The following is a 19,938-nucleotide window of genomic DNA, read 5'->3' as shown; positions in this document are numbered from 1 at the left end:
GGCATACATGGGCAAATAAATTCCACCGACTACACTTGATTACTTAAATTTGCTATCTACAGTTAGGCGTGTGTGTAGGTGTACCTATGAGAGTACGTAGAAATTGCAGTAAAGCTTTCTAAAGCCCCTATCAAGTGATAGGTAAATACATATGCACATATGCAGGCTGATGTCTGATAATTGTTTTTCATCAATTAATAACTTTGTGAAACTTAATTAGAGAACTTTTTGTAATTAAGAAATATGCTGAAATTTATAAATTTGCTAACACTTTGTTTGCGTAGGAATTCGGAAAAAAAAATCAAAAAATATTAACGTATGAAAACAGCTTGTTGTTGCATTTATTATTGATTCATACATATTTCAAATTTTTTATAATTCAAACTTGGTGGCAACATAGTAAAATAATTTTGGTGTTAATACTATCCTAAATAATACTCAATTCATAACAAAAATAAATTACAATTTATTACTAAGTAATAAATATATGCAGAAATTTAATATGTGTGGCAACACTACTTCAACTTAAAGTTTAAATTTAACGATTTAAATACGAAAAGTTAATCTTTTATAGTGTTTTGCAAATTTACGTTTTATTTTTTTTTTTAAATATGGCAACTCTAAACAATAATTTATATCTAAATGATTGATATTTTTTTATTGCTCTGGCCATCGTTATACTGCAGTTTTAATGAATTTATAAGTTATTAATAAAAAATTATAATAAAATAGGTGGCAACACTTCCAAAATTTTAGAAAACCTTTTAAACTTAAAAAGGTGCAAATTTAAAACAAAAGTGCAAAAAGATCATTTCATACAAATTTGTATACATTTAAACCCATTTTATATTACACTACAACTTATAAAGGGTGATTTTTTAAGAGCTTGATAACTTTTTTTAAAAAAAAAACGCATAAAATCTCATCGGTTCTTTATTTGAAACGTTAGATTGGTTCATGACATTTACTTTTTGAAGATAATTTCATTTAAATGTTGACCGCGGCTGCGTCTTAGGTGGTCCATTCGGAAAGTCCAATTTTGGGCAACTTTTTCGAGCATTTCGGCCGGAATAGCCCGAATTTCTTCGGAAATGTTGTCTTCCAAAGCTGGAATAGTTGCTGGCTTATTTCTGTAGACTTTAGACTTGACGTAGCCCCACAAAAAATAGTCTAAAGGCGTTAAATCGCATGATCTTGGTGGCCAACTTACGGGTCCATTTCTTGAGATGAATTGTTCTCCGAAGTTTTCCCTCAAAATGGCCATAGAATCGCGAGCTGTGTGGCATGTAGCGCCATCTTGTTGAAACCACATGTCAACCAAGTTCAGTTCTACCATTTTTGGCAACAAAAAGTTTGTTAGCATCGAACGATAGCGATCGCCATTCACCGTAACGTTGCGTCCAACAGCATCTTTGAAAAAATACGGTCCAATGATTCCACCAGCGTACAAACCACACCAAACAGTGCATTTTTCGGGATGCATGGGCAGTTCTTGAACGGCTTCTGGTTGCTCTTCACCCCAAATGCGGCAATTTTGCTTATTTACGTAGCCATTCAACCAGAAATGAGCCTCATCGCTGTAGACCATAAATCGGACGTAAAGCGCGAAACACATTTCGAACCGAACACTGATTTTGGTAATAAAATTCAATGATTTGCAAGCGTTGCTCGTTAGTAAGTCTATTCATGATGAAATGTCAAAGCATACTGAGCATCTTTCTCCATGTTTCACCATGTCTGAAATCCCACGTGATCTGTCAAATACTAATGCATGAAAATCCTAACCTCAAAAAAATCACCCGTTATATGAGAGCTAGGGGAAATTATGACCCGATTTTACCCATTTCTGGTACAGAGACACAATATTAGAAGAAAAAGATTTCCTCTGAATTAAATTGAGATATCTGAGAGATTCGGCGAAAAATTACCATAAGGCTCTGAGTTCTTCATATTCGATATTCCTGGCATTGAAAAGTTATAGTCCGATTTCGACAATTTTTTCACAAGTGATGCCACAGATCATATACAGTATTTGAGTAAACATTTATTTCGCTACCTTCATTGGTTCCTTATGTATATCTTATAAAGTGAAGGAATCAGATGGAATTCAAAATTGAGTTATATGGGAAATTGTCGTAGTTATGAACCGATTTCATCCATTTTCCACACATGTCATCCGACAGTCAAAAAAAATATTATATACCGAATTTTATTGAAATCTGTCGAGTAGTTCCTGAGATACGGTTTTGGACCAATAAATGGGCGATGCCATGCCCATTTTCTATTTTGTTAGTGAGTTAACGCACTTTTAGTAATTTTCAACCTAACCTTTGTATGGGATGTGAGCGAGGTTATTATCCGATTTCTTTAATTTTTGAACTCTATAAAGAAATAGCTAAAAGAAACGACTACAGAAAGTTTAGTTTATATAGCTTCATGGGCTTGCGAGATATATACAAAAAACTTATTCGGGGAACGCCCACCTCCCCAAAAAAATTACATCCAAATATGCCCCTTGATAGTGTGATCCTTTGTACCAAATTTTATTTCCATACCTTTATTTATGGCTTAGTTATGGCACTTTGTGTGTTTTCGGTTTTCGCCATTTTGTGGGCGTGGCAGTGGTCCGCTTTTGCCCGGACGGACGGACGGACAGACAGACATTAGGATTTTGACTCGCCTCGTCGCCCTGATCATTTTGGTATATATAACCCTATATCTAACTCGTTTAGTTTTGGGTGTTACAAACAACCGTTATGTGATCAAAACTATAATACTCTCTTAACAACTTTGTTGCGAGAGTATAAAAACATTGTTTAAATTAAAACGATCCTAAATACGAGATATGAAAACGATAGAGATGTTTGGCAATTTGATAAGAAGACCTTTTTATAAATATTTGCTTTTATAACTAACTAACTACCTAAGAGAAGTAAAATACCTATGGCATTCTTTAAAAATAATGAGAAATGTCAGATTTGAGGAAAATCCAATAAACGTCAGATGAGAATTATCAATAGACGTCACATGGCAAATGTCAGATAGACGTCAGTTTGGAATTGTCAGATGTGATTTTTATGACTAATAAAACTATAGCATTCTCTTAAGCCTAAAATGCGATATTTAATTTAAAATTTATGAACTTAAGATGATAAGGATGTGCCTAATTATTTAACTAAATTATGGAATAGCAATCAATTTGGTTGAAAAAAAATTAATAAAAGACTTAAAAAATTAAGTGATATAAATACATGCTGCTTTTAATGTTGCTTTTAAAGTTGCTAAATCATACAACATTTTCCACATTTTCATAGAATACTGCTTGGTTCTTTGCTGGACGAAAAACTTGATCTGGGAACGTAACCATGTATAATCACTGAAATTCAATGTATAGAGCTAGCTGTATATTCATCTACCCGCAAAGGTGCACTTTATGAGAGCTTTGTGTTGTCAACACTTCACTCATTTTTTTTTATTATTACTATTTTATACATATCTATTTCCACTGATAACAGATGCAGTCAATGTAATGTATGGTAATTTTATGTGACTGTTGCAATACAGACGGTGGTGTTTAACCAGCACACTCAAGGCATTACACAGTTCATGAGTAGTTGCATTGAAGTTTATTTGTCACCGTTTAGCAACTGTTGCATGACATTAATTATACGAGGGCAGTTCGAAAGGTCGTAAAGGTCTAAAAGAGTATGAGTACGAAAATGAGAACAGGATTTAGATTTATTATTTGCATATATTATATTTCTTAACTGAAAAATACTCAATATTACGGCAAAAATCCTTCATCAAAAATATTCAGAATTAAAATGCAAATAGGATTTCAATTTGTCTAACATTATACATTGACTGATATGAAATTTTGGTTCCATTTATGTATTCATTAGCAATTTATTACTATATATAGTATATGTTTCTTTACTTGTTGCTGGCTGAGTAGAGGTATTACTGTCAATGTTCATTATTATTGTTCCTAGGTATATTACAAGTATATTAGTAAAACATAATTTGAAAGCCATTTAGCTAAATGATGGATTATCTATTTGTTAATGATGAGGCAGTTTATGGTGACATCGCAAACAATATGACAAGGATAATGTCAGTGAAGGACATTTTTATACTCTCGCAACAACTGTTGCTAAAGAGAGTATTATAGTTTTGTACACATAACGGTTGTTTGTAACACCCAAAACTAAACGAGTTAGATATAGGGTTATATATACCAAAGTGATCAGGGTGAAGAGTGGAGTTCAAATCCGAATGTCTGTCTGTCTGTCCGTCCGTCCGTCCGTCCGTCCGTCCGTCCGTATGTGCAAGCTGTAACTTGAGTAAAAATTAAGATATCTTGATGAAACTTGGCACACTTATTTCTTGGTACCATAGGAAGGTTGCTTTCGAAAATGAGCAAAATCGGACCACTGCCACGCCCACAAAATGGCGAAAACCGAAAACACATAAAGTGCCATAACTAAGCTATAAATAAAGCTATGGAAATAAAATTTGGTATGAAGGATCGCACTATGAGGGGGCATATTTGGATGAAATTTTTTTGTGGAAGTGGGCGTGACCCCGCCCCCTACTAAGTTTTTTGTTCATATCTCGCAAACCAATAGAGCTATATAAACCAAACTTTCTGCAGTCGTTTTTTTTAGCCATTTCTTAATACATTTCAAAAATGAAAGACATCGGATAAGAACCACGCCCACCTCCCATACAAAGGTTATGTTGAAAATTACCAAAAGTGAATTAACTCACTGACGAAAAACGTCAGAAACACTAAATTTTACATAAGCAATGGTAGATAGAAGCTGCACTAAGATTTTTTTACAAAATGGAAAACGGGCGTGGCGTCGCCAACTTATGGGTCAAAAACCATATCTCAGGAACTACTCGACCGATTTCAATGAAACTTGGTTTGTAATAGTTTCCTTACATCCCAATGATATGTTGTGAAAATAGGCCAAATCGCTTCACAACCACGCCTACTTCCTATATACCATAACTTTGAAGACAATCTGAATCGTTTACTTTACAATATATAAAGTAAGCACTAGTGAAGATATCGGTGAAGAACTTGGCACAAATACTATGTGTGGCAGCCCCATTCTAAAAATCGCCGAAATCGGAACATAAGTTGTCAAGGCCCCATATATCGAACATGAGGACCTCGGTGCTTCTAACCTAATATTATAGTTTCCAACTTTCAATGGACTTTATACAATATATATGACGAATATGTGGGTCAAATTGTGTATTATATAATATAAATGAGGTTAAATAAATAAATAGCGAGAGTATAAAATGTTCGGTTACACCCGAACTTAGCCCTTCCTTACTTGTTTATAATATTTTTCTAATCATACCTTAATTTGACTTTCCACCATTTGCTTGTACCTCTGAAGGTTATATAAGTAATATTAGATTGCAATCTAAAGTTTAACGTCGAACGGATTTTGATATCTAATGCTTCACGTCAAAAATTACAGCACTTCAAACCAATGAATATGCATACCTCGAATATTTCAACTAAACAATAATAAACTAATTGATATAAGAGAAATAAGGAATATGTATTATAAAATGAGAAACACACTTGATTATTATTTATTAGAAGTATAAAAAAAGACACGAGTCGACCGCCAAACCGAACGAAGCGACAATCAATTTGCTTCATTTGTTCAACATGCACATTTCTATATAAACATACATATGTACATAGATACATACATATAATCCAATTGTATATTATTCACTCACAATTCTAATACATCGGCTCGTGTCATTCAGTAGTCGCAACGCATAGTCAAACACAATTTTTTATGGAGCCAAAAGCTCTTCACATCACACTAATTGCTGCTCGTAAAGTAAATTGCAATTAGTCATACACGCCGTATTGAGCATAATTTCTAATGTACATTTATAACAAAAGTACTGATAAAATAGAAGTGTGAATGTTTGTAGATGTGCATTTTAATACCGTTAGTTTTTTTTTATTCAAAAGCACCGCGATAATAAAGCCATGGCAAGACAACTTCAGCGTGTTTACGATAACGCTCATTTGTGTAGAGTAGCTTTTTGAAGTTCACACCCTCTGGCGAACTGCCCAATAGGTTCTCAATGGTTGCCTCAGGGGTTGATTCGAGAAGCACAAGCGCCATCTGACCGTGAGCGGCGGATAAACCTTTAAGGGAGTGATAGTTGTGAAACGATTTATTAAATGACTATTGAAAAAGGTAAAAAATATCGATGCGAAGTGATGATTTTCGAAAATGAGAGCACACTTTTTAATATAAATATTAAATTTTGTAGAGTTGCCGACTTGTATTAGGTATAGGCGAATTAATTTTAAAAATAAAAAAAAAATTAATTATATAAAAAATATTGAGTTATGGAAGATTGATAGTTTACCAAAGTGAAAGCAAACTTAAAAATAAATATTTAATTTTATAGAGTTGCCAACTAATTTTACATATACACATCAATAATTTAAATTTCAAAAATTTGTTGATGTAAAAGATTAATTGTTTTCGATTATGAAAGCAAACAAAAATTTTAGGTTGTAGAGTTGTCAACTAATTTTAAATATACATCTCGTCAATTAAAAAATTTTCAATACAAAGTGAGTAAAAGCTATTAAAATATTTTCTAAGTCTTAGTTTTTCTAATAAAAAGGGTGAAACAGAGTGACCAAATTAAAAATTGAATGCGAATATATGAAATTTAAAAACCTCAAATCTCATTTTAACCAAACACTTACCAAAACGACCATGTTTATAAAGCGCTATATGAATGTCCTTTAATGTGGGTAGTTTCTTCGGATATTTTAGTAACTTCAAGTTTTCAGCTAAATTATCATGATAATACTTAACGAAATAATCAAAATATTTGAGCTTGATCTCAAAACATGTTGATGAAAGAAGAATGTTATACAGATCATGCGCCGGTGAGCTATAACGTGAACACTGAAAATCGACGAAACATGTTTCCTTGAGCTTGCCAGCAGCGTCATATTGAAACATGATATTGTTGGCCCAGAAATCGCCATGATTTAGCACATTGAACTCATTGGGATCGGCATGCAACATGGAGCGGAATTCTTCATATTTTTCCTGTGGGTATCATAAGTTGCATGTAGGTTAGGGAGTTACGTAACTTTGAACTGTTATCAGTGGTAGAACTTACCATATCATCTATGTAGACTTCATGCCCCTTAAATGTACGCGCACACTCGTTGAATATTTTTGTAGTTTGCTCATCCATATCTTTAATCATTACTACGAATTCTTCGGTAAATATACCGGTGCTTACCACCTTCGGATAATCACCTTTGACAGCTACGCGTACGGCGGTTGCGGCATGCCATTGCGCCAACTTTTTCAGCGCCATTTCGGTATGTTCTTGGTCCAAGCCATCTAAGCGTTTAACATTTTTATAGCCACGCAGACACAGATCTTCCATGAGAATGAAACCGGTTTCCGAGGGGGTGTCCAACTCATAATATTGTGGACCGAATTTCACTTCAACATCAGCGTCTCTGTAGAGTTTCTCCAGCTCTGGTATGACATCACGATACATGCTGGTCTCCACATCGAACACACCGGTACCCTTCAATAGCTTTTGCACCCATTCTATGGGTAATTTTAACATGTACGAGACGAGCTTTGTTGCGCCAGCTGAAATTTGGAGTGTTTATTTAGTATTGTGCAATATTTGTATTTTCAAGCGTGAACTCAACTCTTCAACTCAACTTCCAACTTCACTGAGGTCATGGTCGTGCAATAATTATCACCGGCCTCTTGTGAGGGCTTGACAGCGAGACTCTTGATCTGCTTGAAATTCGGCACATTTTTCTCGAGCAGTTTCACAAATAAGTCAGCCTTCAACCAGTCGGGTATTTGACTCGCCTTCGTAGCGGTTGGTGCTGTTGCGCATTGGACCGCATCTGCTTTGGTTTGATTGTTTACATTCGCATCTGCTGTTGACATTTTTGCTTTGTTTTATTACATTTGCGTTGATTCTCTCTAACAAAAAATTAACAAATTTAAGTTTTGCACAAAAAGTTGTAGGTCCGACAAAATCGGCGTTTGGTGCAAGACTAATAGCTGCACCGACTACACTTGATTACTTAAATTTGCTATCTACAGTTAGGTGTGTGTAGGTGTAAACTTATTAGAGTACGTTGAAATTGCAATAAAGCTTTCTAAAGCTTTATCTTCAATTAATAACTTTGTGAAACTCAATTAGAGAACATTTTGTAATTAAGAAATATGATGAAATTTATAATCAACTTCGAAAGCGTAGGAATATGAAAAAAAATTAGTTTCACACTTCTGAAAATAGAATGTTGTTGACATTTCTATGCATTTATGCAAATTTAAATTTTTTTATAATCCAAACAGGGTGGCAACATAGTAAACTAATTTTGATGTTATTACTTTCCTAAATAATACTCAATTCTTAACTAAAATAAATTTCTAGATTTTTCTAAGTAATAAATATATGCAGAAATTTAATATGTGTGGCAACCCTGATTCAACTTGGGGTTTAAATCAAACGCATTAAATGCTAAATATTTACCATTCATAATACTTTACAAATGTCCATTTTATTGAACAAATTTTGTTAAAAATCGTATGGCAACTCTAAAATATTAATTAATATTTATTGTACTCGTTTAGTTGCCACCCATCAAATTAATTCAAATTATTAATCAAAAATAAAAAATAAAAAATGGGTGGCAACTAAACGAGTTAGATATAGGGTTATGCATATATATAAAAAAGATCAGGGCGAGGAAGACGAGTCAAAATCCGATTATCTTTCTGTCCGTCCGCCCGTGCAACGGATACCTTGAGTAAAAATTGAGATATCTTGACGAAACTTGGCATGTGTGCCTTGGACCGTGAGAGGCTTTCGAAAATGGGCAAAATCGTTCCATAACAAAGCCATAAATAAAGTTATAAAAGTAAAATTTGGAATAAAGGATCACACTAGTTAGGGGCATATTTGGATGTATTTTTTTTTTTTTTTTTGGGTAAGTATATTTGTATATATCTCGCAAGCCAATAAAGCTATATAAATCAAACTTTCTGCAGTCGTTTCTTTTAGCCACTTCTTAATACAATCCAACAAATGATAATATCGGTAATAACCACGCCCACCTCCCATACAAAGGTTAGGTTGAAAATTACTAAATGTGAGTTAACTCAGTAACGAAAAACGCCAGAAACACTAAATTTTAAAGAAGAAATAGCAGAAAGAAGCTGCACTCAGATCTTTTTACAAAATTGAAAATGGATGTGGCATCGCCCCATGGGTTAAAACCCATATCTCAGGAACTACTCGACAGATTTCAATGAAATTCGGTATATAATATTTTCTTGACACCCTGATGACACGTGGTCAAAATGACTGGTGGTTCACAACAACGACAACTTCCCATATAACTCAATTTTGAAGTCCATCTGATTCCTTCACTTTATAATATAGACATAAGGAACCAATGAAGATAGCGAAATAAAACTTTACACAAATACTGTGTATGGACTACATCTTTTCAATACCCCGGATATCGAATCTGAAGAACTCAGTGTCTTAGTGTCTTAATTTTTCACCGAAAATATCGGTAAATCTCTCAGATATCTTTATTTAACTCAGAGGAAATCTTTTTCTTCTAATAGTGTGTCTCTGTACCAGAAATGGTTAAAATTGGGTCATAACTCCTCCTAGCTCCCATATACCTAATTATAGGATTTTCAAAAATACGATGGGCTTAATAGCTTATAAATCGGTTAATATGTGAAATATCTTAGCCATATTAAGTGAGCATATCCTCTCAGATCCTCTCGGTTCAGGAATTACCTCAACCTATTTCCTATATGTGACCTGGTATACGAAAAGTAGGCTTAGATGTCAAAAAATCAATTTTCACTTTTTAGTTGATTCGGATGGAAGATGAGAGTTGTTTATTTTTAACAGCTGTTTCCCAGAAAACTAGTTATCGCACGTTACCTCCCTTTTCGTAGACCAGGTCACATATATGATTATTTTTGTTTTTCTATTGGACTTTTTGCCGAATATATGGGTCAAATTGTGTGTTATCTTAATAAAAATATAGCAATAAATTGCGAGAGTATAAAATGTTCGGTTGCACCCGAACTTAGCCTTTCCTTACTTGTTTAGGGAGACATTTTTAAGTGCGACATAATGTCCATACATATGATCTGCAAAGTATTCGTATTAATAAGTTAAACATAAAAACATGTACATTGTTCCTTAGATGACGCTTGAATATGTTAGAGATTTTGGTTGTTTTGATCAGAGGAGCTCTTTGTGAATATTTTCTTTGAAAACTCTTTTCAGAAAAGTAGAAAACTTACAGTATGTATTAAAAGAAAATGAGAAATGTCTGATGGGAAATGTTATTTTAGATTTACATATATTATTTTTAAAACTATGGTACTCTCTTAAATATAAAACACGATATTTAGAAAGCAACATTCTCCAAATTTTGATAGAATGCCTTTGCCGGATCTTGGAACGAATTTACATAACTTTATTCATTGAAATTCATTAAATATGTTCTAACTGCATATTTATCTTTGACTGTATGAGCATATAAAATATTATTTGTTGCTGGTTCAGTAAAGCCATAACTGTTTGTGTTGAAATTTATTGTTCCTAAGTAATAAATTCACTTAACACCCTTATTTGCATACCATAATGGATGTCCCAAATGTATATTACAAGTGTATTAGCAAAACATAATTTGAAAGCCATTTAGCTAAATGATGGATTATCTATTTGTTAATGATGAGGAAGTTTATGGTGACAATGCAACAATAAAACAAGGATAATGTACAAATATTTCTATGAAATTTTATTAATTGAACGACATCGTTTCTGTAATAACTACAAATCCAAAAATTTGTCGCACAATATTCCTTTCTCCAGGAGTCAATAGGACTATTCTTGTGATCCACACTACAACTATATTATTATTTTATTTATTTTATTTTTTTTTTTTAAAGGAAAGAAAGACCAGAAAAATTGGTGACATATCCGGACTATAAGGTGAAAATTTAAGAACCTTCCAACCAATCTCACAACAGCTTCTGGAGACTCAATATCAGTGTGTATGTGGCTTAGCGTTGTCCTGATGAACACAATTCCTCTCCTATTGGCCCAAACTGACCACTTTTGAACAATGGCTTCCTGCAGAGGGTCCAATTGTTGACATTTTAGTTCCGAATAAAGAGTTTAGCCTTCCCCATCAATAGTCGGAACTAAGAGCAAGCACAGGTACTGTAGTACACATCTCCAGCCACTAAATTGTGATCTTGAACTGTGTAGTGTTCTGTAGAGAAGATAACTCCTGCTTTTTATAAATAAACACTTTATATATGTGGGCATAGGTTTTTCCATCTGCTTTTGATTTATTTAATTTTTCATTTAAAAATAGTTTCATACGCGGGGGATACGCATTTTTTTTTTCAGTAATTAAATTATTCATTACTAGCTACTAACAAATCAAAATAAAGCTCTATATATAGCGAGATACTATTATACAATTTTTTTCTGGTAATTGTTTTCTCCAAGCACGGTCAGCAGGAAATCATGCAGCAAGAACCAACATTAGCTTTGCGACAAAAGAAAAAAGCTCGTACTGTTGAGAAAGATGAATATGGAGAGATCGATCCTTTACAAACAACGGGTTCGCCACAGGGAAGTATGTTATCAAGAAACATACCATCAGTTACAAGTACATATAGCCATGACTCGGAAATGATCACACGAATACTTGACGACACAGTATCTGAAAGTGATTATTCAACTCCCGAGACAGAAGCCAATGTAATACATCATTCGATGCAGGTAATGGAGAGTATGTATGTTAATCTATTAGAAATTTATGATGGTATACCGGATATCGATGAGATCTCTGAAGATGTAGAATCACGAAAAAGTGTTCCCATTAAAGAGGACGCGACGCGTCCTAGTGACGAAGGCGTATTTGTAGATCCACTAACTGGTGAGATTTTACCAAAGTCAGCTGAGCGTGTTTCAATTACAGCCGAATCCGAAGTTGAAGAAATTCTAGATGGGGAAGGTGAAGAAGAAACTGAGTCAAGTGAGGAATTACAACCCGAACTGTCGATCTCTGAAGATAGTGAGATGCTACAATTACTGGAACTCGAAAAAGCGGAGGAAGTATTAACTAACGAAGCAATTCAAGTAGATGAATTAGATGATTTTTTATTGAAAGAAACGATACCGATAGAGGAGAAACCAAATTTAGCTGCGCTTAGAGCAGAACAGTTAGAACGTGAAAGGATATATAAAATATTGTTGACGGAAACTGAAACTTTTCTACAAACCATAATCGATGAGGTTATAGAGTACGTCGAATATAAGCAACCTATAGAATTATTGCGTAATAATTTAGATAAACGCGCTTTGATGAATGAAATCTCAACAAAAATCAACGAACTAGAAGTGGAACGTACAATACGTGGCATCCTCAATCGCAAAGCTGTTGAATTCTACAAACGTAAAGGATTATATTTAGCCATAACAGATGACTCACCAGATCAAATTATGGAGAATATAGATAAACTCAATTATGCCACGACACAGTTGGATCAGGCAATTGGTTTGGAGCATACAATGAAAATGAAAGCGGAATTGCAACAAAATGAGTTGAAAGTCAAACTCTCGCAAATGCAGGAAATGGCACAACAGAAAGAGGAAGAGTTCAAAACTTTGGTACTCAACACGCTGGTAAAAAATAAGGGTAATTCATTAACGGTAAGTTCATTGCCGGAAAGCCAATATCATAAATTCATAATTTACTTTCACTTCGTTAGACTATTTCGGGTCTTCTTAACGAAATGTTTACAACATATGATGAAGTATGCCGAACGTATTTCAAACTGATTCAAATACAACACACGAAAACTGAACTTCAGAAAGTGAGTACCGTTATAAAAAATATATAAAATGTATACAGTTGAATTTCCTAACTCGAATCACCAGAATCCACAAAAATTGCGAATAGAGAGACTTCCGAGTTACGGAAGGCAATTTGTATGAAATTTGATTTCCATTGCTAAATTAAGAGTTCGTGTTCTGGAGAACTTCGAGTTATAGAAGTTCGAGTTATGGAAGTTTAACTGTATATTAATAGCATACAGAATACAGGGACGTGTGTACATTTTAGAATTTTCACTCAAATCACATCTAGATTCCCTTTATGTGAAGAGTTATTCATTGAGGTTTTTAGTGAAAATTTGGAATACATTTGCCATGAAATTTTTATGATTGAAATAATATCGCTAATAAAAAAAAAATATTTTATTTTAATACAACACAACCGAATAAATGAATATTTAATCCAACTTTCAGGAAAACGATTATATAGAATTCGGCCAGGGTCTACAACAATATGTGATCTTGCAAACGGAAGCAAAAGATTTACACAAAAAAGTTGAAGGTATACATATATATCATGTGACTATATAAATTGTAGAGACTTTGAATTTCTTTTTGACAATTCTTCAAACAGATCGCAGCGTTGAATTGGACATTGTTCGTGCACGCTGCAATCGCGATATTCATGCGTTCTCAAATGTAAAACTCAAAAGCGATATTGCACGAATTGTAAATGGCATGAAGAAGAAGACGCTTGCCTGTTTGGTGGCGGATAGGAAAGAAAGTCGTGCGAAATTAGTACACTTAAAAGAGGAGCGTTTACATTTGCAAAAACAAATACGTGAATTAACATTCCAAACTGGTTTGCTAAGCAATCCCCCACTGTTGAGAGATTACGATAACACCGTTGAACAAATGGAAAAGACGGCTCAACACATCGCGGCATTGCGTAAGCAGAAAAAGGTATTAGTGGCAACAATAAACAAAATTGAAGCACAGTGTAAAGCTAGGGAGATACTTGGGTAAAAGAATGAAAATAAAAACTATTTCACAAATGTGAAAGGCAGTATGGATGGTATCTTTATTCGGAATACGGAACGAGATCTTTAGGTTTCAGGTTGGATTTTTGTATAATAAAACAAATAAGCTTGATCAATAAGATCTTACAGCCTTAAAGGCTTGCTTGATTTATGATTCCTAGTATGGATTCGACTTAAAATAATCGTCTCGCCACCGCACGCCTGAGGCTCTAATATCGTGAATAACTACTCCAGAATAAATAAATAGACTTGTAGAATATAAGATCAGTTACGATGGTTAATACTTTGATAGTTGCACTTTTTGCAAATGTCGGGATCGCGCAAGGAACAGGTCGTCGTCCCTCCACTAACCGATAACCTCTTCAGCCACTTATTGTACCTTACCTTAGGTGGATCTATAGAATTCTGAAAATCGAACTAGGATCGATCTCAAACAATCTTGAAACCGCACAGCACCTTCGTAGTCGGTTGGCAATTTGTATACTGTCGTTAAACAGGGATAATAAAGTTCAGCTGTTCCAAGATATTTTCATTAGTATCGAGAAGTTGGCTTGTTTTTGATTTGGGTACTATCCAAGGGCAACGCTTTTAGATCACCATGGAACGGTTCAAGCGGGTATTTTTATGCATTTAGAGAACTCTCACCCAAAACTATTTACACCAAATGCGCACGGTACTTGTTTGTAAAGCATATGTATAATCATTGTAACAAAAAAAAAATAAAATTTTTATAAAGCTTTTCTTTTCATTACACACAACATTACAACTGGAAGAGGAACTGGAAAAGATATTTTCATTTCTATATTAGAATAATACATAATTAGAATATACATAATTATATTTTGTAATAAGAGCCTTTACAATGGATAAAGACACTGTTAAAATACTAGAGGGCGATGAAGCCGCTGCTCAGAAAAAAGAAGATTCAAAGATTAACATTCAAGTTGGGAAATCTGCACTTAAAACTAGCAAATTAGTTGATCCCAGCGATGAAAACATTGATACAATTACGGAAAAGGCAAGAGTCTCAACTGTCAATGAAGCGATTGAGGAAGGTCTTATAAGCAGCGATTCTGATTCCATATTTTCTTTGATAGACATTGAGGATATTAGTGAATCATCTGAAGATTTTTTTGACAGATTGGGCACCATACCAGATATGTCTTCAATTTTTAAAGAGTCTCAAGATTCACGAACAATAGGCAAAGATGTTGGCTCATTTGTTGATCCACTAACCGGTATGCTGTATGAGAGCGATGAGGAGGAAGAAGCGGAGGAAGAAGAAGAAATGATTGAAGAAGAATCATCCACCACAGAAGACTCAGAAATGGCCGAAGATGAAGAATTGTTGGAATTGTTAAAACGCGATGAGGAGGTCGAAGCGCCAAAGATACTAGACGAAGCTGAAGTATTCGAAACATTTATGGAATTGGAGAAGAAACAAGTTATTGAGGATGCTCTTGAATTCGATTGGATTGCATATGAACGTGAAAAGGAATTAAAAAGTATAGCTGCGGATACGGTTGTATTTCTAAAAGATTTAATCTGGGAGGTTGTCGAAAAATCGGAATATGTCGATCCAAATATTTTCCTAAGGCAAAATCTGGACAAAGCCTCACTTATCGAAGAGATAACCAAAAAATTGAAAACACTTGAGGTGGAGCAAAAGGCGCGCAGCTTTCTCAATCGGCGCGTTGCCGAATTTTACTATCGTAAAGGGCAATATCGTGTTTTTACCGATGATCCACCTGAAACCATACTAGACGAAATCCAGAAATTGAAAGATGCCACAAATAAATTGGATCAAGTACTTTACCGCGAGGAAGAACTTAAAAGTACTACACAAGCAGAAATTGCTAACATACAGCAGGACGTATCCGTAATGCAAATCAAAAACCAAGAAAAACTACAGGAGTTCGAACAACTTGTGAAAAAAACGTTTGCTTATAAGGGTGAACACTTGGCCTTGGTGGGTGTGCTAAATTTCTAATTTTTTCTTTTGTATAATTTTAGTAATTTTTTTATATATTTTATAGGACGTCGATTCGCAATTGCGTAGAATGACAAAGTTACGTGATGAAATCTCAGATATGCGTTATATACTAATACAGAAACAACACACAAATGCTACTTTAGCGGAAGTAAGTACCAGAATCATTGTCTATGTTTTGAATAGCTTTGAAAAAAATTGGAATATTTTTTTATATTTATTTGGTGACTTTTATGCGCAATCGAAAATCGCCGCAGTGTCACAGCCGCGCGCTTAAATGTAGGCAACATTTTTAGACATTCCAACGATAGATGGGCAACATTTTCATATAACATATTCCAAAGATATATTTAAGAATGGTTCCCTTTAAGGTTTAGGGCTGTAAAATTGAAATTTTATTTCAAACCCAGTCAAGTTCAGGGTTTAGGTATAGAGTTGAAGGCTGGCGATAGGTTTAATTTTAGAACTGTTGAAAGTACCAATCATATTGATTTGATTCTTTAACAGCAATTAAAGAAACTGGAGAATCTTGGCAATAACTTTCAATTTCGTGAATATGAAGCCTTGCAAAATGATTGTCAAGCCTTGGATAAAAAAATTGAGGGTAATATTGTTATTCCTATACTTGTGTATATACTACAATAGTTTTCGATTTCCATTTTCCATTCCACAGAACGCAATGCTGACTTGGTTCGATCACGTGTGCGTTGCAATGCCGACTTACATATTATGGGGCATTTGAAGGAGAAACAAGCCATGATTCGTAGCAAGATAAAAATTCAAAAAACATGCTTGGCATTGTTGCAAACACAAAAATATAAGGCACGAAAATGTATTTTCGAATCGAAACAGCAACGCTCTCAAATGCGTAAGGAAATCAGAGAGCTGAGCTACCAATGCGGCTTACTCGATAAGCCGGCTCTGATGTTGGACTATGACAAAACAGTGTATCAAATCTCTAATGTTATTGAGAGACTGCATAAACTGCGTTATAGGCATGATGAAATTCTACGTAAAATAGCAAGACTCGAAGTTAAATGCTTGTAAGTCAGTCAGAATGTTCATAATGTTACTACCGCCATGGATTTGCCAATAAATGATGGTGCAATTATTTTTTAATAGAACAACGAGTATTTTAATTATAATAGTGTACTGTACTCAGAAGAAAACTAATGATAATTTTAAAAAATCTGGAATACCGCCAGATATTGCTCAAGGATTTTTTAGTTGCCGAAAATAGTACAGATTTTTTTGTTGTAAATAGTGCTGACCGCCGGATGCTTCATCTTCAGTATACATAATCGAAGCTTCTGTATGATTTGAGATCTTGATTCGGAACTTTTTCTTATATGTAGTTCCATCGAGTGCGCAATCTCGATATACTCTCTTTATATGCTCTCATGTTGAGAGAGGCATACTGTACTGAATGGTTATTGTTGTTGTAGAGACAAAGTTCTAGAATAATTTCGAAGAATGCTACCGATATAATAGCAATTTAATTGACATAAATCCGAGTGCGTTCCGACTGCGTCGTGGAAGGATTGGTACCTTTCTGGTAGTCACAATGGTAATGGTTCTAATATTAGTGGCTCTTTAATATTTCCAAAGACTCTCAAATAAAACGACAGAGAGCAAAAAGCGCGCAATGCTCTAAGCTCTTTTGTATTGCTTTAGCTTTCAATTGTCTACTCAGTTTGAAGTGGACCTTGAACTCTATATGATTTCGGAACGCATACGAGTTATTTTATCATATATACATAGTTAGATGTTCATCTTCATACTCATATTTGACGATGCAAAAGCTTTTCGCTCAAGTAGCGGCAATAATTTCTTGTTTCGTGTCTCATTTTAATCAAAATAAATATGTTGAGCATGACACTTCAATTATTCGCACACACCAGCGGATGTTATTTTTACCGTTATTATAGTTTGTATATCAGACAAATGTTATCTCAAAATTATATTGGTATGAAGTAGCCGGCATAAATGAAAAAATAGCGACGAGAAATAGCCGGAAGAGCGTTGACCATGAAATATGATTTATATATTAAAAACAAGTAAGGAAAGGCTAAGTTCGGGTGCAACCGAACATTTTATACTCTCGCAATTTAATGATATACTTTTATTAAGATAACACACAATTTGACCCAATTTGAAAATCCTATAACTAGGTATATGAGAGGTAGGGGAAGTTACACTATTAGAAGAAAAATATTTCCTCCAAATTAAATAAATAAAGATACCTGAGAGATTTACCGAAATTTTCGGTGAAAAATTACCATGGGGCACTGAATTCCTCATATTCGGTATTCGGGGCTTTGAAAAGTTATAGTCCGATTTCGACAATTATTTCACAAGTGATGCCATAGATCATATAGAGTATTTGTGTAAAGTTTTATTTCGCTATCTTCCTTGGTTCCTTATGTATATATTATAAAGTGAAGGAATAAGATGGAGTTCAAAATTGAGTTACATGGGAAGTTGTCGTGGTTGTGAACCAATTTCATCCATTTTCCACACGTGTCATCAGGATGCCAAGAAAATATTATATACCGAATTTCATTCGAATCGGTCGAGTAGTTCCTGAGATATGGTTTTTGACCCATAAGTAGGCGATGCCACGCCCATTTTGTAAAAAAATCTGAGTGCAGCATCCTTCTGCAATTCCTTCTGTAAAATTTAGTGTTTCTGACGTTTTTCGTTAGTGAGATAACGCACTTTTAGTAATTTTCAACCTAACCTTTGTATGGGAGGTGGGCGTGGTTATTATCCGATTTCAACGATTTTCATGATGTGTGGTGGGGTACGTAAGAGAAACGACTGCAGTTTGGTTTATATAATTTTATTGGTTTACGAGATATATACAAATAACCGATTTGGGGGCGGGGCCACGCCAACTTCCCCAAAAAAAATTGCATCCAAATATGCCCCTTCCTAGTGCGATCCTTTGTTCCAAATTTTACTTTTATAACTTCATTTATGGCTTAGTTATGACACTTCATGTGTTTTCGGTTTTCGCCATTTTGTGGGCGTGGCAGTGGACCGATTTTGCCCATTTTCGAAAGCAACCCTCTCACGGTCCCAAAGAACATGTGTTCCAAGTTTCATCAAGATATCTTTATTTAGTTTTATGACTTAAAAACAACCGTTAGGTGAACAAAACTATAATACTTTCTTAGCAACTTTTGTTGCGAGAGTATAATAAAATTTATGTAGGCCTGAAGCTCTATGGAATTCACATATGTATATGTACCTACTAAACTATATAACTTGTACTAAAAGCTTTTTTAAGCTTTTAAATACATTAACAAAGTTTGATTGTATGTTTTGGTAAATATGTAAATAGACAGATTTCAGGGGATTTCAATACAGATTTTTACATATATTCGTTATAAGGCCAAGAAGCTATGATAAGATGTCGTATGGAAGTGGTCAAGAAAAATAATATATAGAACTAATTTCAACTGACATTTCTCCTTTGTTCCGGGTTAGTTTACATAAAATGTCTTTCAGGCTACTAAAATTGATCACCTTGTGTTGTGAATGCAAATCCATATACCATCATACATACATATATTCCATATATCTCCTCCTCATATTTGATTATTATGCCCTTTCACAATATTATTCTTACTGCTAATAACCACGTAATTTCAGTGCTAAAAGCATTTATTGCTAGAGAAGATGCGAAGTAAAAACGAAATAAAAAAATATTTCCGAGCTGTCAGCAATATGTGTGTCTGTATATAGTAAAACTGTCATTAAAGAGTGTGTCTGGCAAACTGGCTAGTGAATGGACATCCGATATGCTGTTGTTATGACGAGTGTGGTGACAATTTTATTTCCGTTATTTCGTCGATGATGAAAAGAAAATAATGGCGGGATACAGCAAGCAACCACCCAGCGAGAATACTATGGTCGTTGGTTCATTTTATTCACTTCCAAGTCCACGAACTTTTGGAT

At 34.4% G+C, this 19,938-nt stretch overlaps 3 protein-coding genes across 3 annotated transcripts; 2 read left to right on the top strand and 1 right to left on the bottom strand.

The window, feature by feature from the left end:
* Nucleotides 1-5,586: 5,586 nt before the first annotated feature.
* LOC105214965 (uncharacterized) lies at nucleotides 5,587-8,132 on the bottom strand. The gene is made up of 4 exons (XM_011188682.3): nucleotides 7,751-8,132; nucleotides 7,198-7,688; nucleotides 6,773-7,124; nucleotides 5,587-6,196 (listed from the first exon to the last, which is right to left on the bottom strand). Exons 1-4 carry the CDS (start codon nucleotides 7,998-8,000, stop codon nucleotides 6,006-6,008), a joined length of 1,284 nt encoding a protein of 427 aa, XP_011186984.2. The 5' UTR covers nucleotides 8,001-8,132; the 3' UTR covers nucleotides 5,587-6,005.
* A 3,298-nt stretch (nucleotides 8,133-11,430) lies between these two features.
* LOC105214968 (centrosomal protein of 290 kDa) lies at nucleotides 11,431-14,014 on the top strand. Its single transcript, XM_011188684.3, has 4 exons — nucleotides 11,431-12,822; nucleotides 12,882-12,986; nucleotides 13,420-13,507; nucleotides 13,580-14,014. Exons 1-4 carry the CDS (start codon nucleotides 11,632-11,634, stop codon nucleotides 13,969-13,971), a joined length of 1,776 nt encoding a protein of 591 aa, XP_011186986.2. The 5' UTR covers nucleotides 11,431-11,631; the 3' UTR covers nucleotides 13,972-14,014.
* Nucleotides 14,015-14,725: 711 nt separating this feature from the next.
* On the top strand, nucleotides 14,726-17,102 carry Ccdc96_1 (coiled-coil domain-containing protein 96). The gene is made up of 4 exons (XM_011188683.3): nucleotides 14,726-15,954; nucleotides 16,022-16,126; nucleotides 16,483-16,579; nucleotides 16,649-17,102. The coding sequence occupies exons 1-4, from the start codon at nucleotides 14,848-14,850 to the stop codon at nucleotides 17,020-17,022; spliced, it is 1,683 nt and encodes a 560-aa protein (XP_011186985.1). The 5' UTR covers nucleotides 14,726-14,847; the 3' UTR covers nucleotides 17,023-17,102.
* Nucleotides 17,103-19,938: the final 2,836 nt, after the last annotated feature.

This window comes from Zeugodacus cucurbitae, chromosome 6 (genome assembly GCF_028554725.1).
Source record: "Zeugodacus cucurbitae isolate PBARC_wt_2022May chromosome 6, idZeuCucr1.2, whole genome shotgun sequence".
Taxonomy (NCBI): domain Eukaryota; kingdom Metazoa; phylum Arthropoda; class Insecta; order Diptera; family Tephritidae; genus Zeugodacus; species Zeugodacus cucurbitae.
The sequence above is the reverse complement of the archived record's forward strand: the minus strand, read 5'-3'. Positions and strand labels throughout refer to the sequence as shown.